This window comes from Lampetra planeri, chromosome 52 (genome assembly GCF_965212315.1).
Source record: "Lampetra planeri chromosome 52, kcLamPlan1.2.h2, whole genome shotgun sequence".
In the NCBI taxonomy this organism is placed as follows: domain Eukaryota; kingdom Metazoa; phylum Chordata; class Hyperoartia; order Petromyzontiformes; family Petromyzontidae; genus Lampetra; species Lampetra planeri.
The window spans coordinates 6,061,139-6,084,066 of record NC_136158.1 but is presented as its reverse complement, the minus strand read 5'-3'; the positions used below and the strand labels follow the sequence as shown (position 1 = coordinate 6,084,066).

The window sequence follows — 22,928 nt, the reverse complement described above, 5'->3', positions numbered from 1 at the left end:
CATTTATTCATGAGATCTTTTTTAGCCACCCCCTGGCTCATGGGTGGATGTTGTTTCAGCAGAGATGCCACATGTCTCCTATGCTGGGGGTTTATATCTTTTTGTGGGAGGGAGGGGGGGGGGGTTGCGGGGGGGGGGGGTGGGAAATAATAAAACATTAAAGGATGGACAAGGGAGAAATATTTCTCGAGCTGAAAGACAAAATGTTCCGGGCAGAGTTTGAATTCGCAACGAGCCCGAGAAAGCAGCCAGTCCATTAAGTGATCATCTCCGTCGAGTTGATGACAAGAAAAATGTGTCAAGCGAGAGAGAGAGAGCGGCATGGAGGAGGTTTGATCGGCGTCCCTACTTCGCGGTGACGCGGCGGCCCAGCCGCAGGAGTTCGCGTTCCGCCCCCGTAGTTGTCGCCGGAGAATCGCGGTTCGAATTCCAGTGGCCGTTCCTGGTTAATACCGCGGTGGGTCTATTGACCGTAGCAATATGTACTGTATATAGTATGTATACTAAGCGCCGCCTGTTTACACAGCGGACGTTAAAGATTCCCCGTGACCGTCACGGTCAAAATCAGCAACAACAGCAACAACAACAACAACAACAAAAAGCGAATCGCAAAATTACAACGATAAAAACACAATTACGACATACAGCAGCAGCAGCAGAAGTACTCATCGCCCCCCTACTGCAAAACAACAACGTTCCAGTGTCTTCCTTAAAGATTACACTGGTCAACAAAAAAAAAACATTTTTTTCTGGCCTAGACTTTTGCAGCTGTTTTAGACTAATTCCAGGGTGCTGATTCCAAATCTGATCTCAGATTTGCTCTATCACATCTCATTTTATGCTATCGGCATACCCCATTTTCATTGATTTTACCCGAAATTAACTCTGTCACTTATGATTGCAAGTTGTTGCGAGTCAATGACTGCTTTAGTGTTAAAATATGGTGCTGTATTTTTAGGATAGTGTGTTTATAATATCATTTTATGTAGATATCCACATTTATTTTATATTTTTCTTCTGCAGTTTTTACTGAAAATGCAATATTTGATATCTCAAAAACCTGATGTGATAGACAAAAACTGATGCCAGATTTGGAATCAGCACCCCAAAATTACCTTAAAACCGTTGGAATACCTTATGCCAGAAAAAGTGTGTTGACCAGTGCTATAATTATCGAGGTTGTTTTCCGGCGTTGTGGGTAACCCGGGCGAAATGCTGGTGAACTGTCAAATGTTTATTAGGAAGACGATCTCCGTCTGTAAGAAAACAAAATAAATATAGGTCCTCGTTCGAGGCTAAACTATTTCATACACCGCACAATGTTAATCGTGGAAGCGTCGTCGTTGGAGAATAAAAACACCACGATAATTCATACGTATCTTTCCCGTAAATTGGCTCCTGTACTTACGAGCCACCACACACACACACACACACGTTTGAGACGGCTCCTGCGGAACAACGTAATCACCCATTTACTAGACAATAGATTCCCCAGGAATTTCGCTTTTTGCCAGGTGCCCGTCAGGCGCAGATTGCCTTGTGTGAGGCATATGGGGTTGGGGGGGGCAAGCGCTACCATGGGAAGAGTTTCAATAATTAATGGGCCACTACCTTCTGACGCATCCATCGCTTAACAGATTGCATCCTAATCAGCCCTCGCCGCAGCGCGCACAGAGCCACCACCTCCATCCCAAACGTCTCGGGGGTCAATTACACCGGTCGGAAAGCATCTCCAATTGCCACCGGGCAGACCGCCGATCATATGGGGGCTGTGCATAAATGACGCCACTTGATTTTGGACCATTTTTGACCCCCCCCCCCCCAACATCGTCACACGGCGTCACAAAAAGTCAGAACTCCCCCCTCCTCGAATGTGACGTCACAAAGCTCTGCCCCCCCCCCCCAAAAAAAAAAACATGCTTCAAATCGCATTAAACTATTGTCATTGTAGTGCGTATTTAATGTGGCGCTGCACTCTGATGTTGTAGGAGAAAACATTAAAACGTCTATTTAATAAAGCAGAACGTGTTGTCTATATTTATTTAAAGTTACGCATTTTGATGTGACGTCACATTTCTCAACCCCCCCCCCCCCCTCGTCACACATCGTCACAAATGTCTGACCCCCCCCCCTCTAGGTGCGTGACGTCATTTATGGACGGCCCCCTATACGGCCGTGAGCGCGTGCAGCAGCGTCGCTTCCTCGCGCGTGAACCACCTCGCCACGCAAACTTCGCGTGATCGCCGGCTAATTGCGCAATTTGGGGCCGTCCATAAATGACGTCACGCACCTGGGGGGGCGGGGGTCAGACATTTGTGACGATATGTGACGATGGGGGGGGAGGGGGGGGTGAGAAATGTGACGTCACATCAAAATGCGCAACTTTAAATAAATATAGACAACACGTTCTACTTAATTAAATATACTTTTAATAAATGCTTTCTCCTACAACATCAGAGTGCAGCGCCACATTAAATACGCACTACAATGACAATAGTTTAAAGCGATTTGAAGCAAGTTTTATTATTTTTGAGGGGGGGCAGAGCTTTGTGACGTCATATTTCAGTGGGGGGTCTGACTTTTCGTGCCATGTGACGAAGAAGGGGGGGGGTCAAAACTCGTTCAAAATCGCGTGACGTCATTTATGGACGGCCCCTTTGGCGAGAGATGTCGCTCCGAATGCGTGTGGCGGGTTGCTAGCGACACATCGGGTGCGGTTGCGTGCCACGTGCGTTGCGCTCCTTTCGCGCCGCACGTATCCAGCCGTGCTCATCGGAGTGTGCCGGGGTTAGGGCAACTCTGGGTCTCTGTGTGAGTCGACGGGTGTCTGCGTGACTCGATATATGCAAAAAAAAAAATTCGCACCGGACACAGCCGACCGTGTCTAATCGCAGGTGCGGGAGGGGGGGGGACAACACACTAAACACTGAAAGGCAGTTCTCAAGAAATGAGTTTTCAGCCTCGATGTAAAGTGCGTAGCTCCAATAGCTTCCTGCATGTATGGGTGTACGTATGTTGAACTTCTTTCGCACCGTACGAAGCCAACAGTGCCAATCCGAAGTGCGGTGAGATGGGCATTTCCGATTCTGCACGGCATTCACGCAAGCGGATTGTGAAACATTTCCCCGGGAGATCCTACGAGCCGCTTGGGACCATCCTCTATTCTGCCATTACTCACCATCCACACACACACACACACAGACGCACAAATACAAAGATCCCCCGTATAGCCTTTAACATACTGTTGGGGCAAGTGCTGTTAGCGAGCGCCAATGAAGGCCCGCACGGCACACGAGGGGGGTGGGGGGCCAGCACCATGCCCGGCCGTCTTTGTCTCCCGCGATGTTTTCAAACCATACCAGGTACTCATTTTACGCTGAGTCGACCTAGGGGACCGGTTCAGAAATTCGTCACCGTTTTCTTTTTTTTTTAAGAAATCATCAAGAACCCGATAAAACCGACTGCGCATATTTGGTTGATTATACTCAAAAGCGTCGTACAGGTACCGTAGATTCAAATATCCAATTGCTCTGCTGCCATCTGCCAGCAACGGAGTAAGCTCACCCAATACTTCTAGATTTGAAGCTTTCGTGACTGCAAGGATTCACACTCTTAGGTTTTTTCGGTGAAGTCACGTAGGTAAAAAAATTTAAATTCATAAAAGTAAAATAAAACAAATTAAAAAATTCACGACGTCTCGGAAGCAACACAAGCCTCCGTCTTCAGGTGGAACCGTCACAACCACGACAGCTGTATCAAGTAAATGAGAGATCACAATAAATACTACCCCGTATATAAAATGGTTGAGGGGGGTAGTATTTCTTGTGATCTCTCATTTACTTGATACAGCTGTCGTGGCTGTGACGGTTCCACCTGAAGACGGAGGCTTGTGTTGCCTCCGAAACGTCGTGATTTTTATTTTATATTTATTTTACTTTTATTAATTTACATTTTTTACCTACGTGACTTTACCGAAAAAACTTAAGAGTATCACCCAATACTGCCTGGTATTTGCCCGGGCAGTCTTCCATCGCAGGACTACTAAGCAGGCTGAGATCTGCTGAGCTTCCAAGATACAAAGAGATCGGACGAGATTGGATGCGCGCGCTAGCTGTGAGTGGAGGAGTGAGTTGTATTGGCGGAGCATTGATTGCAAGCTAATGCAGTTTTTTGTTTACACGTGTATGAAACAAAGAAAATAACATCAGTGCAACGATGACAAATACATGTTGAAATTAAACATCGTTAGCAACAATTAAAATGTAAACCGAGTTCCTCATTATAATTGCCGCGTTCTCAATTAGAGTAAAATGTAGCAGCATTCACGCGGCGACGAGAAATATTGCCAATTACGAGAACATTGCAACAATCGCGCAATGTCTCGAAATTGTAATTAATCACCGAGAATGAATTCCACAAAGCGGTCCAATTAAGTGCTTACCAAGTCCGCAACGTTGGTTCTCCCGCGTTTGAAAAAGGAGAAAACTGTTTTTTTTTAAGAGGGCTCAGCCCGATTACTAATGACTGCACACGAGAAAGAAAAAAAAAATACCCCATCACATTAAATTTCGTTCTCAGTTTTAAATTAGCAAAAAAAAAAAAAGATCCAGCCGCTGAAAACATTGAAAAACTACGCCTGGTTTGACTGCCATTTCCACGAATCTTTGTTTTATTGCACAAAGGTTTTATGCCACACCGAGCTGCGTATCTTTTTTTCAGAAGCAACACCAGATATCACAAATGACAGCTCAACGACGTGGCTTATCGCGTGGGCATGCACAGCAGCCGAAGTGCTCTTTAACGCGTGGATGTTGATTCTGAATATGGAAAGGGGAAAAAAAAATAACCGAAGCACTCGGAGAAAAACACTCCGCGACCACCCGTAGAGAGACGCCCCAACTCCAAATATGCAACACGCGTCCGGGTCGGGAAGGAACCCACGACCTTCCGTATTCCAGGCGATTTAGTTAACATTTCGCCACCGTGGCCACCCTCATATGCCAGAGCGAGTGGGAACTTGTTACCCCACTCACTCGTGAAATGAAGCTGAGAGGTAGCTCTGCGATTATCCGTCTCCGCGGAATGTTCTTGAACAACGAGAAGGAGTGACGAATGGATTCTTCTTATTCGTCTTCGCCGTGTGGCGCCGATAGCACGACCAGGGTGCACAGTGGGGCTCGTGGTGGAAATGGCAAAATTAAAGAATACACACATATTCATGAAATGAATATTTTTAGTCGCGTGTAGGGTGACATTAGGCAATTATCTATGGGCTTAATTGTTTATGTCATACATTCTCCTAAATCCACAAAGATATATTTCTTCAATGGCATAAGCACAGGGCTTTAAAAATAAAACTAAGAATCAGATGAATCACAGAGCTCCGGATCTGTGTTTAGCGATTGGCCTAAATAATGGCATAACTAATTAAAGGCGAGGAAATTAATGGCTTAAAATACAACCTTACAATTAAATATATTTTTTCCTAACCTCGAATTTAGGACGCGCTTGACTCACTCACGTTCCATTCAGACCGCGCGTTAATTATTCACATTTCCATCGCTCGGGAAACGCCCACAAGTGGCAATTCCATTAAACCTTTGTTCGTCAGCCATTGGTCGATCTACCGCTGGATGGAGGCCTCCACAAAGCTACCGCCGCCACGATCCACCCGGCGATTGCGTCGCTCCGTCTCCTCCAAGGACGTTCCTCTCGGACGCGTTCCATCCCTCGGTTGTCACTTCATCGTGAATCGTTTGACCGCTAGCCATGGTCCCTTCTAGCCACGGCGGTCTGAATGATGACATTCGTTCTGCTTTTAGCCACAGTGGGTGACTCGTGAGTATTGCCCAGGGCAATGAATCTATCCCCCCCGCCCCAATTACAGAGAGCTAAGAGTGATAGCTGAACCGGTCCTGAGCAATCACCAATTCGCACTGACCAGAGTAGTGAAGTATGGTCAAAATGTTGATGGTGCGTTTTTGACGTACGTACGTGTGTGTAAGGGTTCATGTATTTGTGTGTGTGTGGAGCGTTAGTGTAGCGGTGAGCGCGCTGAACCGAGTTCGAATACCGCTCACGGCCAACACCAGTGACGATTATGTGAACCGGTCCGGGGCATCCCCGAGGTAACGGCTCATTCATTCACACTCTGCAGAACAGGCGGATAACATAAAAGCTCGAAACACTCACTCATTCATTGAAACATTCTGCAGAACAGAGGGATGACGCACAAACGCCACGCACTCACTCGCACTGCAGAACAGGGGGGTAACATACAAACACCACTCACTCATTCAAACACTCTGCAGACGAGGGGGATAAAATACAAAACTCCACAGGTCACTCACTCAGTCCCACACGAGGAGCCGCAGCGGCGACGCAGCAGCTTGGGCGGTCGTGGCGGACAGCGTCGGCGGGGGGGGGGGGCGGGGGGTGCGGTTGGAGGGTTCACGCAGGGACACGCGTGCCCACATCAACAACCTCGTGCCTACAACAACAACAACCTCGTGCCCACATCAACAATCTCGTGCAGACAACAACAACAATCTCGTGCCCGCAACAACAAACTCATGCCTACAACAACAACCGTGTGCCCAAAACAACAAACCCATGCCTACAACAACCTCGTGCAGACAACAACCTCGTGCAAACAACAACAATCTCGTGGCCACAACAACAACCTCGGCCCGAACAAAATCCGAACCATCACGCCCCCACACACGACGGGAAAGAAAATCATCCGAACGCGATGAGTGAGGCCCCCGCACAAGCTTAATCCGGCACTGCTACGGGCCCCGCACTTTCAAGGGCCACACGCTAAATTATTTCATGCTATCAGTTCCGGTTCAGTGATTGTGCACTTGCTCTATTACTATGGTACTATACCGCCTTCAGCTTTTATGAACGACTGGGTGTTTAAGGTCAGCGATTTTTCGTATTATCTGGCTTTATAGCAAATGAAAAAAATATAATTACTTCACTATGCAAGTTAAAATTTCGTGTAAAAATGTGTACGTTGTTATTTATTTATTTAGGGCCCCTTTATAACATATGCTACAAGCCCCACATTAGCTTAATCCGGCATTGGTCGGCATCATTCACAAAGCGCGCGAGACAAACGCAACGACGCCTCCCGTTTCCCGTCTTTGTCTCTTCGCGTAAAGACGAATATGTTTCACCAGTAGGCATGCGTATGCAGGGTGCTTTGAAAAATAAAATGTTTAACACTTCTGAGAATTTTCAACAAAGCCACGAGAAATGTGCCTCTTGGCTCTGGAGACGACCTGAAGGAGATTCCAGGCAATGCGTTGACAATGATGGCGAACAAGTGGAGACCCGTTGACACTTAGAAGCTATTAACATTGCATTTGTTATCATGTTACAGTCTATTATCCGTCCCTTTTCCATAAAAAAAACAATAGTCCCATGGAAGTGATTTTCTGAACCGGTCCCGGACATCCCCTAGGAAACCACGACACCACCGCTCATTCACACACTCACACTGTGAGAACATACAAATGCCAAACATTCACATTCTCACTAGCACTGCACAACAAAGGAAGAACATACAAACTCTTCCGGGAGTGTGCACATTCTGAGCAGCATTGGATTCATGCGGAACAATCTCGGGGCCCCGAATCGATGTTCAGTGTCCTCGTCAGCAGAGCCAGGCTTGCTTTGACCAATATTTGTGAACTTCCGCGTGTTCATAGGCAAAGCCTCTCACTCCCTCCGCCCCCCGTCCTGAGCCCTGCAAGGCTATCACGATAGCGCCCTGTTTCATGGACAGATATTGTCCGCAGTGACTTTGTGCGCGCGCGTTAAACTTTTTTCGCACCGTACGTAGCCAACCGCGCTAATCGGAGGTGCGGGGGTAAGGACAACAAACTACACACCAAAAGCAGTTCTCAAGAAAGGAGTTTGTCAATCAAGATTTAAAAGCGCACAGCTCTAGCGGCGTCCTAATATCGGAATGGAAGAGCGTTCCAGACGGACGCAGAAGCGCATCTGAAAGCGCCGCGCGATGCGGTGACCGATGGACAGCCAGAAGCCGCTGCTGCTGCTGTTGCGACGATGGTTTTATGATCTTTGACGAGATCAGCGGCGAGGTTTTGGAGTTCATTTGCGGCACGCACGCTGTGTGTAATGAGTGCGACCCTATCATGTGTTCATTCGGCAAGGGGAAGCCAGGTCTTGGCAGGGAGGCGAGCTTGCGATCGACTACTCACCGCTTTGTAACCCATTGCGCACCGCCGGGTGGACAAAGGCGGCGGGGGGTGGATGTGTAATGCGGACGTAAACGACCTTCCGGATGTGACGTCACGGGGGGTGGAGCCATGTGACGTGGGTGGAAGGTTCGGGTCCTTAAGCGGGTAAACCGGAAGGGGAAGTCAGTCGGGGTGTGAACGGAAAAGAGTGAGGCCACGCGGGCGAGTGAGAAGAGGGGGGGCACCGACGGCCATCGGGAGCCAACCCTGAAGACAGGAGGAAGCTACGGAGTGGTGTGCAGCTGCGGAGAGACAGCCAGAAGGGCTGCGTGTTAGAGGCAGCGGTGTGGCTGCCAGGTGTGGCGGGAGAGAAGAGGGAGAGACAGCACGAGGCTGTCAGAGCTGCAGAGAGGACGAAGGAGAGAGGAGTTGCAGCGAGTACAGCCAAGGGGGGCTGTGTGAGAGTAACAGCAGCGGGGCTGCTGTTGTGGACCGGGCCGACATCGGAGTCAGCACCGTGGAGAAGCTACAGAGTAGAGACAGCCGTGTGGGAATACAGTACGAACCGAATAAAGGACACTGAGCCAGACATCGTGGTCCAGTCGTTTATTACACTGGTGTCAGAAGTGCAACGGCATGTCGAAACAAGTGAGGAAGAAAGTTAATCCGGCGCCTGCATCGGCTTCTTCGTCCGACGACGACGAACTCCCTCCAACCACGTATTCTGCTGGGGTGGTGGAGGAGAGCCCTGCTGAGGCGAGCACGGGGACGGGAGTGGAGGATGTCGGCGCGGTGGCGGGTCCGTCGACATCATCGGACGCTGATCAAAGATGGCAAGAGATGGCGGTACAACTGGAGGCACTAAAGGACGTCCTGACGCATTTATGCCATCTCGTCGCGCCAGGGACGATGGAGGACGCAGTTGGTGCTCCTCGGGCCGCCACGTTGCCTGCCCTGCCGCCGCCATTGGCCACGCGGCAAGAAGCCGCCATCTTGCGCGCTCCGCGGCGCCAAACCGCCATCTTGGCCACGCCGCGGGCCGACGCCATTTTGAATTTGCCACCACAACCACCACCATTGGAAGACGGCGGGAAGAGGAGTCGGAGTCGCCACCTTACCACAGTTAAAGAATTTTCCATCGGTGGGGACTGGAGCGCTTTCGCCTGCCGCTTCTTGGCGGCGGTACGCACAGCAAGATGGACCGATGCTGAGGCTTTGGAGGTGTTGCCGACTCTCCTGGACGACGAATCTGTCCGATTTTTCCGTTCCATAACGACCGATAAGAAGGCAACTTTACGTGGTGTTTTTCAAGAAATGGCCGACGCTTGTGAGCCACCAGATGATGCGCATCGGCGATTCGCTCAACGACAACGAGCACCAGAGGAGTCGCCCGTGGCGTTCAGGGGTGCGGTGCTGGAGCTGGCCATGGCAGCTTATCCTGAGACGCCACAGGACCTGCTCGAGCCTCTCATATTAGGGAAAATGTTGGAGCTGTCTCGGGATCTAGGGATCCCCATGCCTGTGTGTGGGCATGAGAAACTAACTTCCCGGATGGCTGCTAAGTGTCTCGATGCGCAATTCAATCTCCGTCGCTGGAAACAAGTGACGGCGTGGACGGGGGGGCCCGTCAAAGAAGGGGATGCGCTGGGGTGGAACCCTGCGCAGGCTGTCTACGTTCCGGATGACCGGGGCCCTCAACAGCTGACGGCCGCCTCCGCTCCATGGACGGGACGCGGCGGGCTGAGGCCGCGCGCTGCGCTACCGGAACGGGGCCATCGGGAGGCAAGGCCTGCGCTTCGGCGCAACGATGCCGAATGTTTCCGCTGCGGGCGTAGGGGCCACTACGCCAGAGACTGCTGGGCCCTCTTCCCGGCTCCGCCACAGCAGGAGGCCTCGGTACCGGACAAGCCGACTAAAGATCCTCCGAAACAGGCATGTCGGCACGCACCAGACACCCGGCAAGGCTTTACACCTCACCCATCACCTTCGTTGCGCGATCCTAAAGTTGTTGTTAAAGAAAGCCCTTCGACGGGGCCTTGTCGCTCGGTCACGCAGTGGCGCAAGTTGGCACGGAGAGTCGTCGTGGCCGCTACGGGTTTGTCCACTGTACCGGGGTCTATACAAGGGGTGGACGTACGCATTTTGGTCGACTCCGGCGCGTCTGCGACTATTATTTCGGATGTCATTTTCCATCTGTTGGGCATCCCGCCGGGGGCTGTGCGTCCGGTTTATGGGTCGTGCGTCGCTGCGAACGGGGGTAGCATGGGTATCGTGGGCCAGGTGGATGCTAAGATATCTATTGGGGATGTGTCGGCCTCGGGCGTTGTTTTAATATCGAGATCTTTGGCGGTTCCTTGTTTGTTAGGCACCGATTTTTTGGCTAAGATGCCCATTTTGATCAAAATCAATGAGAATTGTATTGAACTGCCGGGGGGCCGTCAAATCTCGTTTCTGCCGTCGCCCTGGGGGCGACCTGCTTCGGCCGTACAAGTGCAGGCGCTGTCCGTCGCATCTGTGGACATCCCACCTGGTACACAGATGCTTATACCCTTGCGGTATCGGAAGCCCCTGCCTGATCGGCTAGGAGCAGTAGGGGTCTTGTTGTCACCGTCCGCCACGATAACAACCGGGTTGGCGTTAGTGGGGGCACAGACCATCGTCCGGCCGGATCAATTACCGTTTTTACAGGTGCTTAATGCGGGGGGGGAAAACGTCCGTGTTCCGGCCGGTACGGTTGTGGCACATGCCACTACAGCGTTTGCGACGCATGATTGTCCGCATAGCCGGGGAGTGGTTGCTGGGGTTTCTGAGCCAAGGGGTTCGGATAATCGTTGGGTTGCTGACTTATGTGACGGAAATTCTTCCCTGTCCATGGAGCAACGTGGTGCGCTGCGTAAATTGTTGTTGACATATTCCGATGTGTTCAGCTCCGATGATTTGGATTTGGGCCGCACTTCGTTGCTTTACCATCACATTGAGACGGGCGATGCTGCCCCTATTCGATTAAATTCGCATCGGATGAGTCCTGCGGAGCGAGAACACGTGCGGGGGGCAGTGGCAACATGTTGGCTGCGGACATTATATCGCCATCTAACAGCCCATGGGGCGATCCGGTCGTCTAGGTTAAGAAAAAGGATGGCAAATTGCGATTTTGTGTTGATTTCCGGAAATTGAATAAGATATCGGTGGCAGATGCGTACCCCCTGCCGCGTATGGATGACTCCCTCGACGCATTGTCGGGGGCTAAGTTCTTTTCCACACTGGACCTCTCTTCGGGATTTTGGCAGCTTCCCCTTGACGAGTCCTCACGGGAGAAAACCGCATTCCGTACGCCGCAGGGGTTATTTCAATTCAACTGTCTCCCGATGGGATTGAATGCGGCCCCTGCTACATTTCAAAGATTGATGGAGCTCGTTTTGTCGGGGTTGCAGTGGGAGACGTGTCTTATATATTTGGATGATATTATTGTCTTCAGCCACACATTTGATGAACATTTGACGCGGCTGGAGACAGTGTTCACGAGGATGCGTTCTGCCAAATTGAAATTCAAACCAAAGAAATGTCACCTACTGCAACGGTCCGTCCGCTATTTGGGGCACATTGTGAGTGCTGAGGGGGTGTCCACGGATCCGGAAAAGACGGCGTGCGTCCGGGATTGGCCGACTCCGGCCACCGTGGGGGATGTTCGGCGGTTTTTGGGATTTGCCTCGTATTACCGAAGATTTGTGCCGGGTTTTGCGACAATTGCGAGGCCCTTGCATCTCCTTACGGGTAAAGGATGGAAGTTTGTTTGGGGACAGCCGGAGGAGGCGGCCTTTCGGAGTCTGCGTGATCTATTGGCCACGGCCCCAACATTGGATTATCCCGATTTCGATCACCCATTCATTCTTGATACGGACGCGAGTGACACGGGTATTGGGGCGGTATTATCACAGTCTAAAGGGGGTGTAGAGCGTGTCGTGGCGTATGGTAGCCGAGTCTTGTCTCCTGCGGAAACCCGCTACTGTGTCACTCGCAGAGAACTATTGGCGGTTGTTTTTTTCCTACGGCAATTTCGACCATACCTCTACGGTCGTTCTTTTATTGTGCGTACGGATCATGCGGCCTTGCAATATGCCCTTAAAATTGACCAGCCATCCGGACAGTTGGCACGTTGGTTGGACACGCTACAGGAATTTTCCTTCCAAATTCAACATCGGAAGGGAGTGCGCCATGCGAACGCTGACGCACTTTCCAGATTACCACGGCGCGCCCCTTGTAAGTGTGCGTCGGGGACGCATAGGTGTTCGCCGATTCCAAACCCCCCTCAGCCGCTTACGTTGGCCGTCGAGAAGTCGGACACTCCGATGGAACCGGGACCGGCTGACGGGGTTTTGAATCTGCCGCGGTCTGTCTGGATCCGGGAACAGATGATGGATGAGTCGTTGGTGTCCTTGCGGAAGCGGTCTGCTAGGGACAATGGGAGTCCGAGTACGGCTGTGGGGCCGCAAACCGCTCTCCGAGATGGTCTGCTTATGTGGCGGGAGGGGTTCCAGGAACGTTGGCGCCTGGTGGTACCAACGTCCTTGCGATTCGAGTTGATTAGAACCCTCCATTGTGACACTCTCTTACATTTAGGGGTGCAGAAGACCTGGTTGACGTTGCAACGTCATTATTTTTGGCACGGCATGGCGACAGATGTCGTAGGGCACGTGCGCGCGTGCCCTGTGTGTGCACGACGTAAGCCGCCGAAACATCCTTACGTGCCGCCTCTCCAGTCGATTCAGGTGTCTCGAGTCAATGAATTGGTGGCACTGGACATATTGGGACCTTTTCCACCATCGGCGAGGGGTAATAAATATTTGCTGGTAGGGGTTGAGTACCTCTCCCGTTGGCCGATGGCCTGGCCGTTGCCCGATCAGTCGGCCGCGGCCATTACCGACGCCTTTTTGTTTGGGTATATTATGGACAAGGGGGCGCCTGAGAGACTCCTCACGGACCAGGGCAGGAATTTCTCTTCTAAATTATTGGCGGAAGTGTGCGCGGGCCTTGGGACTAAGAAAGTACGGACATCCCCATACCATCCGCAGACGGATGGTATGGTTGAACGGCTGAACAGGACATTGTCTGCCATGCTTTGCCATACCGTGAGCGAACAACAATCAGATTGGGATCTGCACATCCCCGGAGTGCTTTCGGCGTACAGGATGACGCCTCATGCGGCTACGGGGTATTCGCCGTTTTACCTTATGTATGGTCGGGAAAACGTGCCGCCGGTGGATGTGCAATTGGGAACTGGGGTGAAGGGACCTCGTAAACCACTTCCTGAATACATTCAGGACACGGTTCGCCGAGTCACGGAGGCGCGGGAGAATGCCCGCGTGGCTACGGCCAAAGCCCAGGCCCGGAACGAGCGGTATGCGCGACGGTCCGAGGGGGAGTGCCCCTGGAAGGTTGGGGACCTAGCCTGGCTTCATTGTCCACAGGTACGTCCGGGAACCTCTCCGAAATTGCACAAACCCTGGCATGGTCCCGTACGCCTCATTGCGGTTCCCAACCCACAGTCAGCACGCGTCCAAATTGGATCTCGTCGCTGGGTTGTGCATACGTCGCGCTTGAAACCATATGTTGCTCCCTTACATGATGCGTCATCCCCCAATGTTGCCTTGCCGGGTTCTGTTGCTGCTGACTCTCCCCTGCCTGCGTCCATTGATCTTGCTAGAGCGCCTGTCGTACCTGTTCCAGACAGGCCGGCCGTGACATTGCGGGGGACGAGGGGCCCTGCTCGGAGGACGCCTGCCAGGTCTGCGGGACCTTCGAGCCCTGCAGCCCTTCCGACCCAGCTGCAGGCACGGTCACGGGACAAGCCCAAGACTAATTCTTTAGGGACACGGGACGTTGGTGGACTTCCAGCTGCGACAGGGGGATTACCCCCTGTCATTCCTCGACTTTCATCGCGTTCCCGTTCTGTGAGTGGGCCGCCGACCGTCCGGGACGGGCCGGCGACCCGCACACGTTCCAAATCGCTTACGTTTCGTTGATTGTTGCTGTGTTGTTATCTTTTTCTTACAGTTGTATTTATTGCATGCTTTTTGTACGTTCGTTGATGTTAATTGCGTTGTTGTTGTTGTTCTTGCTGTTACATTGTATGCTTAGTGTCCTTTAGGGGGGAAGGTCGATTCGCCGCATTACGATTTGCTATTGGTCAGCCGAGGTCGGCTGGGATTTTTCTACGGGGGAGGGTGGTGTAATGCGGGCGTAAGCGACCTTCCGGATGTGACGTCACGGGGGGTGGAGCCATGTGACGTGGGTGGAAGGTTCGGGTCCTTAAGCGGGTAAACCGGAAGGGGAAGTCAGTCGGGGTGTGAACGGAAAAGAGTGAGGCCACGCGGGCGAGTGAGAAGAGGGGGGGCACCGACGGCCATCGGGAGCCAACCCTGAAGACAGGAGGAAGCTATGGAGTGGTGTGCAGCTGCGGAGAGACAGCCAGAAGGGCTGCGTGTTAGAGGCAGCGGTGTGGCTGCCAGGTGTGGCGGGAGAGAAGAGGGAGAGACAGCACGAGGCTGTCAGAGCTGCAGAGAGGACGAAGGAGAGAGGAGTTGCAGCGAGTACAGCCAAGGGGGGCTGTGTGAGAGTAACAGCAGCGGGGCTGCTGTTGTGGACCGGGCCGACATCGGAGTCAGCACCGTGGAGAAGCTACAGAGTAGAGACAGCCGTGTGGGAATACAGTACGAACCGAATAAAGGACACTGAGCCAGACATCGTGGTCCAGTCGTTTATTACAGATGTAAGACCACTCTCACCGTTACGTTTCAACTGCCGCGTACGGGAGATGGAATCGAACCGGAGTTCGCGTGATTATGGTTTATGTTCCCTTGATGAGTGGCGGGGGGGGGAGCAGGCGATGTCGCTGTGGTGGCTTCACCCAGTTGAGTTAATTGCCAGAAATTATATCAAATTTGTCCAATGTGGGCAATGACACGGGCACATATGGCCCAACTCTTTTTTTTCAAATAATATCTTGAGAGCCCTCTGTGTAAGCAGACGCCACTCGTATCTAGGCCACGCACCTGGAGTACAACCAGGGTCGAGGCGGCTCAGCGTTCGAGCGTATTCCACGCGGTCGCTTGTTCAAATCGCGGTTGCGTCTCGGGGTGTCGACTCAGCCCACGAAGCCTTCTGGGGTCATCCCATGGAGAAAGAGAGAGACATGCGCAGCTGACCCACGCCGTGCCGGCCTTCAAGGAGCAGTGGGCGATGGAGGAGGCCGTGTGCTCGGTGGCAGATGACGGGGAGCTCTGCATGCTGATATGAGCTACTCGTCGGAGGCCGTTGGACTGCGAGAAGGACGAGAGAGAGCGAGAGAGTGAGTGAGAGAGTGAGCGAGAGAGGGAGCGAGAGAGTGAGCGAGAGAGTGAGCGAGAGAGGGAGCGAGAGAGTGACCGAGAGAGGGAGCGAAAGAGTGAGCGAGAGAGTGAGCGAGAGAGGGAGCGAAAGAGTGAGCGAGAGAGTGAGCGAGAGGGGAAGCGAGAGAGTGACCGAGAGAGTGAGCGAGAGAGTGAGCGAGAGAGTGAGCGAGAGAGGGAGCGAAAGAGTGAGCGAGAGAGTGAGCAAGAAGGGAAGCGAGAAAGTGACCGAGAGAGTGAGCGAGAGAGTGAGCGAGAGAGAGAGCGAGAGGGGGGGTTAAATAAAGCAAAGCATAAAAATAATTACGAAATGATGAACGAAGCAAAGTGCCGACTACACCGAGCATCTTCTTGTTTCCACTGATCGTAAAAAAAAGAGAGAGAGAGAGATGGAGACTGCGAGAGAGAGACTCCCGCTCGCCATAAGAATGTGGAATTTCCACCGCCGGTTCAGGTCTGTAATACAGGGGGGGAGCACCGTCAAATTGCGAACCGCTGACTTGAACGTTTTCGGTATTAACCAGGACAGCCACCCAGCTCGTACCCGCAAGTCCCTGCAATGTTGACGCGTGGTGCAGGCTCACTGCGCTATTGTTATTGCCCCTTACTCGCAGCTCCGAATAACTCGCTTGACTATGTACGGTGCGAAAGAAGTTCAATATTCAGTGCATACATCACTATACACTGCATTATACACGATGCTATACATTGCACTACTATACACTACACGATACACGACACTACACTCGACTGTACACTATACACTACACTATACACTACACCACTATATACTACATTGATTTCTTTAGAAATGCTTTTTGTGCTTAGTTTGTTGTCCTTACCCCGCCCCTCCGATTATCTCTGTTGGCTACGTACGGTGCGAAAGAAGTTTAACATATGTAAAGGGACACCTCGACTTACAAACATTCGACGTATTAGCTTTCAGAGATACGAAAAAACCTGTCCATAAGGCATGTAGATGCCACATGAAGAACCAGTGGCATCTACATATGCAGAACATGAAGAACCAGTGGCATCTACATCTCCAGGAGATGATTCAACTTCAAAAACCCATTCCCCGTGTTTAGTGTACACGCCGTACAACATGTTTGGAATCGACAGGAGTAAAGTTTGACTTACGAACAAATCGACTTACGAACAAATCGACTTACGAACAAATCGACTTACGAACAAACCTCTGGAACTAACTCGTCCGTAAGTCGAGGCGTCCCTGTACATTGTTCAGGGCCGCTGTGCGTGACGTACCACGTGCTCGTGTCCCCCCCCCCCCCCCAGCTACCTGCCCTGCCCACCCCTGCCACAAATCGTCCCCACTTCTGTCACTTGGCAGAGCAGATGTTTTTGTTGCTGTTCTTGCTAATTCTCTGCATCTGATGCAAATTACTCGGAGGCGAGACGGTGATTTACAGATTCAAGCCGGAAAGAAAAAAGAAACAGCTCGATAAATTATCCGAGCAACTGCCTCGGCTTCACGTGCCCAGGAAGGCTTAGCGTTGATTTTTTTTCGCGACGGAAATCGACTCAGTGGTCGTGGGTAGACGTGAGATGTTTCCACATTTTCGAGTTTATTTTCGTTCACTTTGAGTGAGAACTCGAGAGACGAGAGTGACCCCGAGTGACGAAAGAATGGTTATAAAAGCGCCGACAGAAAACACAACAAGTAGCGCTATAAATGGTAAGAGAAGTGTGAGAAAACACAACTGCGTGAGCAGAAAAACTTTAAAACAGTGCACAAACAGCAATATTCAATACGTTACATTTCGTTGAACAAACGTGGGTTTGAGACAACTCACTTTTGAGAGAAAAAAAATCTCAGTAACGTTATGGAGAAACATTAATATCGATTTCGGGTGTTTTGTGGTTTTTTTTGCACTCGTGTGAAAAACAGACCCGGGTCCATAGATGGCAACTCTAGAAGGAATCATGCACGGTGGTTCACGAATATCGATGGTGCAGCAGGCCAAGGCAGGGAACACGTTTAAGGGGACGTCCTCCCGTGGTGCAAATGGAGCGATGACATCACCGCCGCCGAATAACACGGTTGGGTACGTACGGTGCAAACGAAGTTCAACATACACACATGGCAAGACTGGTTCAGATAATCACCGCTGACGTTAATTAGCCGCGAGCGGGAATGGTGCCAGGGATGCCAGGTTCATGTGCGCATTGCCCGCACTGCCACGCGAAAGTTCAAAAATTCAACGTGCAATACATAAACATACATCACGTGTGTTGGCGCCCAGGTGTAACATACATCGCAGGTGGGCATCGGCGGTGTAGTCGTGGTCTGCGCTACGCTACCGCTCACGGCCACCAAAACCGGTTGACGATTTCGTGAACCGGTGGCCGGTGCCTCCCCTAGGTCGACTCAGCCTCGAATGAGTACCTGGTTCTGGAGTGGAGACAAAGGCGGCCGGGCGTGTGTGCTGGCCACCCACCCCTCTTCGTTCACCGTTGCCGGCATTCATAGACAGGTTCGACTCGCTCACAGGCCTTGCCCCACCAGTCGGTTGAGGCTATACCGGGGGGCGGGTCAGGGAAGGGCGGGGCGGGGGGGGTCTTCGTCGTTCCATAACCCTTGTGCGTCACATTTTCACGGAGGGGCCAATTTGTAGCGAGGCTCCCTCACCCCACCACCACCACCGCCAAGCAGCACCCAACACTCGTGCTCAACTTGCACAGAGGGCCAGGCTGCAATTTGCTCTGTCAAGCGTGCTGTAATGATGCAATTTGGCCAAGTTATTCAACCGGCTCCATTCCTCGAATGTGAGTGTGCCGAGACCCATGCAGCTCCCAGATAAAGTCTTAATTGGAGAATGCCGTTGTTGTTTTTTTCTTTTTCCCTCCCCCTTGCCGCTTCTAGACAGAGACTCTAATATCTCGTCGCAAGATTCATCATCTCCTTTCTTATCGCCCCCCCGCCCCACCTTCCCCGCTCCCAGCGAGATCGCACGTGGAGGCCGTAAATTAACGACGAGAACTGCAACATGTCTCTTCCTATTTAAAGCTTTCGTGACTGCAGGGATTGATCTTCTTGGTTCTTTCGGTAATGTCACGTAGAAGGGAAGTAATAAAATAATTAAAATAAAACATAATAAAATAAAATAATTCTCACGACGTTTCGGCTACAACGCAAGCAGCCGTCTTCAGGTGAAGAATGAGACACTACCAAGCTAGGAGCTTATATATAAGCTGGGTTGGAGGTGGAAGAAGAGAGCCTTAACAAAAAGAATGTGAATATGAAGAGGAATTTAGCATATTCATGGGAAATGCGTAGGAGGTGGGTGGGGGGGGTTTCATAGTCATATTATGCCCATGCATTATGCAGGATCAACAGCACCAAGGGGGGATGCAGGGAGTAGCATTAACAAAGGAAAGGAATGTTAATAGTATGTAGCTGCAGTTAGTAAACAACCACGTAGAAAACTAAAGTATAAACTACATAAAAAAAAACTAAAGTATAAACTGCATAGCACCATCAGTATACTTACTATACTCTACAATAAGCTGAGTTACTAACAGCAAGTAATACATTACAATTCTACGTCGTAAAAATTATATAATATGCTTCCATCTAAACTTTATTCTCTTACATCACACGAGCATACACCGTACTATATACTGCCATAGATAAACCCAACATTAAATTATATACTGTATTGCTATAAACCACCTTATACATTTTAATATAACACTATGTATTATTCGACTCACCCTAATGTGTATCACACTGCTATGTGTTTACTATACAATTACGATACTATATATTACTTTGTACATTGTATTAAGCATATAAATGTTATACTATTTGTTATTATACACTGTACCATTGACCGTCGTGTCAATGGGTGAGTCGTGGGGGGAAAACTTGCAGCGGAGCAAAGAATCCATTCCCTGCGGAGAATACAATGCCAGTGAGTGGAACGCGGTCTGAAAGTCACCGTAAACGTGAACACAATTAGTTAAGATCCGAAATGGTTTATTACGTCCTTCCAATGATTGCTAAGCCAGAATCCATCTTCTCGGTTAAAATTGTCTCTGTGTTTGTATATGTGGATCGCCTCATGAACGAATCTCTCATGATAGCCAGATGGCTTGCAGAGAACCTCTGTCTTGGAGAAGTCAATGTCATGTGAGCCCACTGAGTTGTAACAGTGATCTGCCACGGCTGCGGTGTTTATCCTACCGTGTTTCAGGTCTGCTTTATGTTCACGGATGCAGTCCCCAATGTAACTGCTACCACAGAGGCAACTTAGTTTGTAGACGCCAGGGTACTGTATGTCTGGATCCGTGATCTGGTACCGTCTGTAAAAGATGTGGTTCCAGACATACAGTACCCTGGCGTCTACAAACTAAGTTGCCTCTGTGGTAGCAGTTACATTAGGGACCGCATCCGTGAACATAAAGCAGACCTGAAACACGTGTAATAAACGACTGGACCACGATGTCTGGCTCAGTGTCCTTTATTCGGTTCGTACTGTATTCCCACACGGCTGTCTCTACTCTGTAGCTTCTCCACGGCGCTGACTCCGATGTCGGCCCGGTCCACAACAGCAGCCCCGCTGCTGTTACTCTCACACAGCCCCCCTTGGCTGTACTCGCTGCAACTCCTCTCTCCTTCTTCCTCTCTGCAGCTCTGACAGCCTCGTGCTGTCTCTCCCTCTTCTCTCCCGCCACACCTGGCAGCCACACCGCTGCCTCTAACACGCAGCCCTTCTGGCTGTCTTCTCCGCAGCTGCACACCACTCCGTAGCTTCCTCTTGTCTTCGGGGTTGGCTCCCGATGGCCGTCGGTGCCCCCCCTCTTCTCACTCGCCCGCGTGGCCTCACTCTTTTCCGTTCACACCCCGACTGACTTCCCCTTCCGGTTTACCCGCTTAAGGACCCGAACCTTCCACCCACGTCACATGGCTCCACCCCCCGTGACGTCACATCCGGAAGGTCGCTTACGCCCGCATTACACACGGTAGGACAAACACCTCAGCTGTGGCAGATCACTGTTACAACTCAGTGGGCTCATATGACATTGACTTCTCCAAGACAGAGGTTCTCTGCAAGCCACCTGGCTATCATGAGAGATTCGTTCATGAGGCGATCCACATATACAAACACAGAGACAATTTTAACCGAGAAGATGGATTCTGGCTTAGCAATCATTGGAAGGACGTAATAAACCATTTCGGATCTTAACTGATTGTGTTCACGTTTACGGTGACTTTCAGACCGCGTTCCACTCACTGGCATTGTATTCTCCGCAGGGAATGGATTCTTTGCTCCGCTGCAAGTTTTCCCCCCACGACTCACCCATTGACACGACGGTCAATGGTACAGTGTATAATAACAAATAGTATAACATTTATATGCTTAATACAATGTACAAAGTAATATATAGTATCGTAATTGTATAGTAAACATATAGCAGTGTGATACACACAGTAGAATAATACATAGTGTTATATTAAAATGTATAAGGTGGTTTATAGCAATACAGTATATAATTTAATGTTGGGTTTATCTATGGCAGTATATAGTACGGTGTATGCTCGTGTGATGTAAGAGAATAAAGTTTAGATGAAAGCATATTATATAATTTTTACGACGTAGAATTGTAATGTTTTACTTGCTGTTAGTAACTCAGCTTATTGTAGAGTATAGTAAGTATACTGATGGTGCTATGCAGTTTATACTTTAGTTTTTTTTATGTAGTTTATACTTTAGTTTTTTTTATGTAGTTTATACTTTAGTTTTCTACGTGGTTGTTTAGTAACTGCAGCTACATACTATTAACATTCCTTTCCTTTGTTAATGCTACTCCCTGCATCCCCCCTTGGTGCTGTTGATCCTGCATAATGCATGGGCATAATATGACTATGAAACCCCCCCACCCACCTCCTACGCATTTCCCATGAATATGCTAAATTCCTCTTCATATTCACATTCTTTTTGTTAAGGCTCTCTTCTTCCACCTCCAACCCAGCTTATATATAAGCTCCTAGCTTGGTAGTGTCTCATTCTTCACCTGAAGACGGCTGCTTGCGTTGTAGCCGAAACGTCGTGAGAATTATTTATTTTATTATGTTTTATTTTTATTATTTTATTACTTCCCTTCTACGTGACTTTACCGAAAGAACCAAGAAGATGTATCTTCCTCCTATTCCTCATCACCTTGTGGTGCTTCTCATTCCTAATCATCATCGTCGTCGTCGTCGTCAAACGAATCCGGCTGGTCGGGTGAGAGTTCGAGCGACAGAACCTGCAACTGCAGCGGCGGCAACAGCGGCGATGCCTCGTGTCCGTACGCGTGGGGGAACGCTCTTCCACTAGCGCATCTCAGAAAAAAGGGAATCGGAATACGTATTCATTCATACCGGATGAGGGATGCGATGAACAACAGCGCTCATTGAGCCGCGAACCTCACCGCCTAGTCGGCCGTCAAAATTTTGCTCGCCACGCTGACATTTAAGAATGCGAACCTCAACGAAAGAAGTTCAACTCCCATAGGCATGCTGCATATATACAGCATGCCTATGTTACTTGTGTGGTTTTTTTTGTGGCAGTATCAGAAGTATGAAAAAAAAATAAGAACAGTTTTTGTTTTACCCTTGCTGGCAATAAAAAAAAATAGGTGTTTAGATGTTCGAACACCAAATGTAAAACTTTTACGAGAGCCGAAGGCGACTTGTGTGCCTTGTGGCGTTGTTCACTGGTCTGACACTAGTGGCGAGACGAGGCCATGAAGAAGGCTGTCTCTCTCTGGCGGAGGCCAACCCGTTTCAAAGACAATGCCATATTTTATCAGAGCGTGTGTGTTTGCAAGTTGTGCCACAATTGCGCACGCTTATTGCAGTCTTCATGCCTTGCAAACACCACAAAGGGGATGAAACCTATCCATACGTACAACGTGCACACAACGTGCACACAACGTGCACACAACGGACACACAACGGACACACAACAGACACACAACGTGCACACAACGTGCCCACAACGTGCACACAACGTGCCCACAACGTGCCCACAACGTACACACAACGTGCACACAACGTACACACAACGTACACACAACGTGCACACAACGTGCCCACAACGTGCACACAACGTGCACACAACGTGCCCACAACGTGCACACAACGTACACACAACGTGCCCACAACGTGCACACAACGTACACACAACGTACACACAACGTGCCCACAACGTACACACAACGTGCACACAACGTACACACAACGTGCACACAACGTGCCCACAACGTGCACACAACGTGCCCACAACGTGCACACAACGTGCACACAACGTGCCCACAACGTACA

At 50.3% G+C, this 22,928-nt stretch overlaps 1 protein-coding gene and 1 long non-coding RNA gene across 2 annotated transcripts in view; both read right to left on the bottom strand.

Moving 5' to 3' along the window:
- Window positions 1-5,771, bottom strand: part of EXOSC5 (exosome component 5) — a 19,903-nt gene extending 14,132 nt beyond the window's left edge. Inside the window, exon 1 of the mRNA XM_078616896.1 lies at window positions 5,672-5,771. Within this exon, the coding sequence (XP_078473022.1) occupies window positions 5,672-5,771 (100 nt within the window). The remainder of the gene's footprint in view (window positions 1-5,671) is intronic.
- Window positions 5,772-14,950: 9,179 nt separating this feature from the next.
- On the bottom strand, window positions 14,951-18,126 carry LOC144734696 (uncharacterized). The gene is made up of 2 exons (XR_013588538.1): window positions 18,003-18,126; window positions 14,951-15,526 (listed from the first exon to the last, which is right to left on the bottom strand). It is a non-coding gene; the product is annotated as an uncharacterized LOC144734696 (long non-coding RNA).
- Window positions 18,127-22,928: the final 4,802 nt, after the last annotated feature.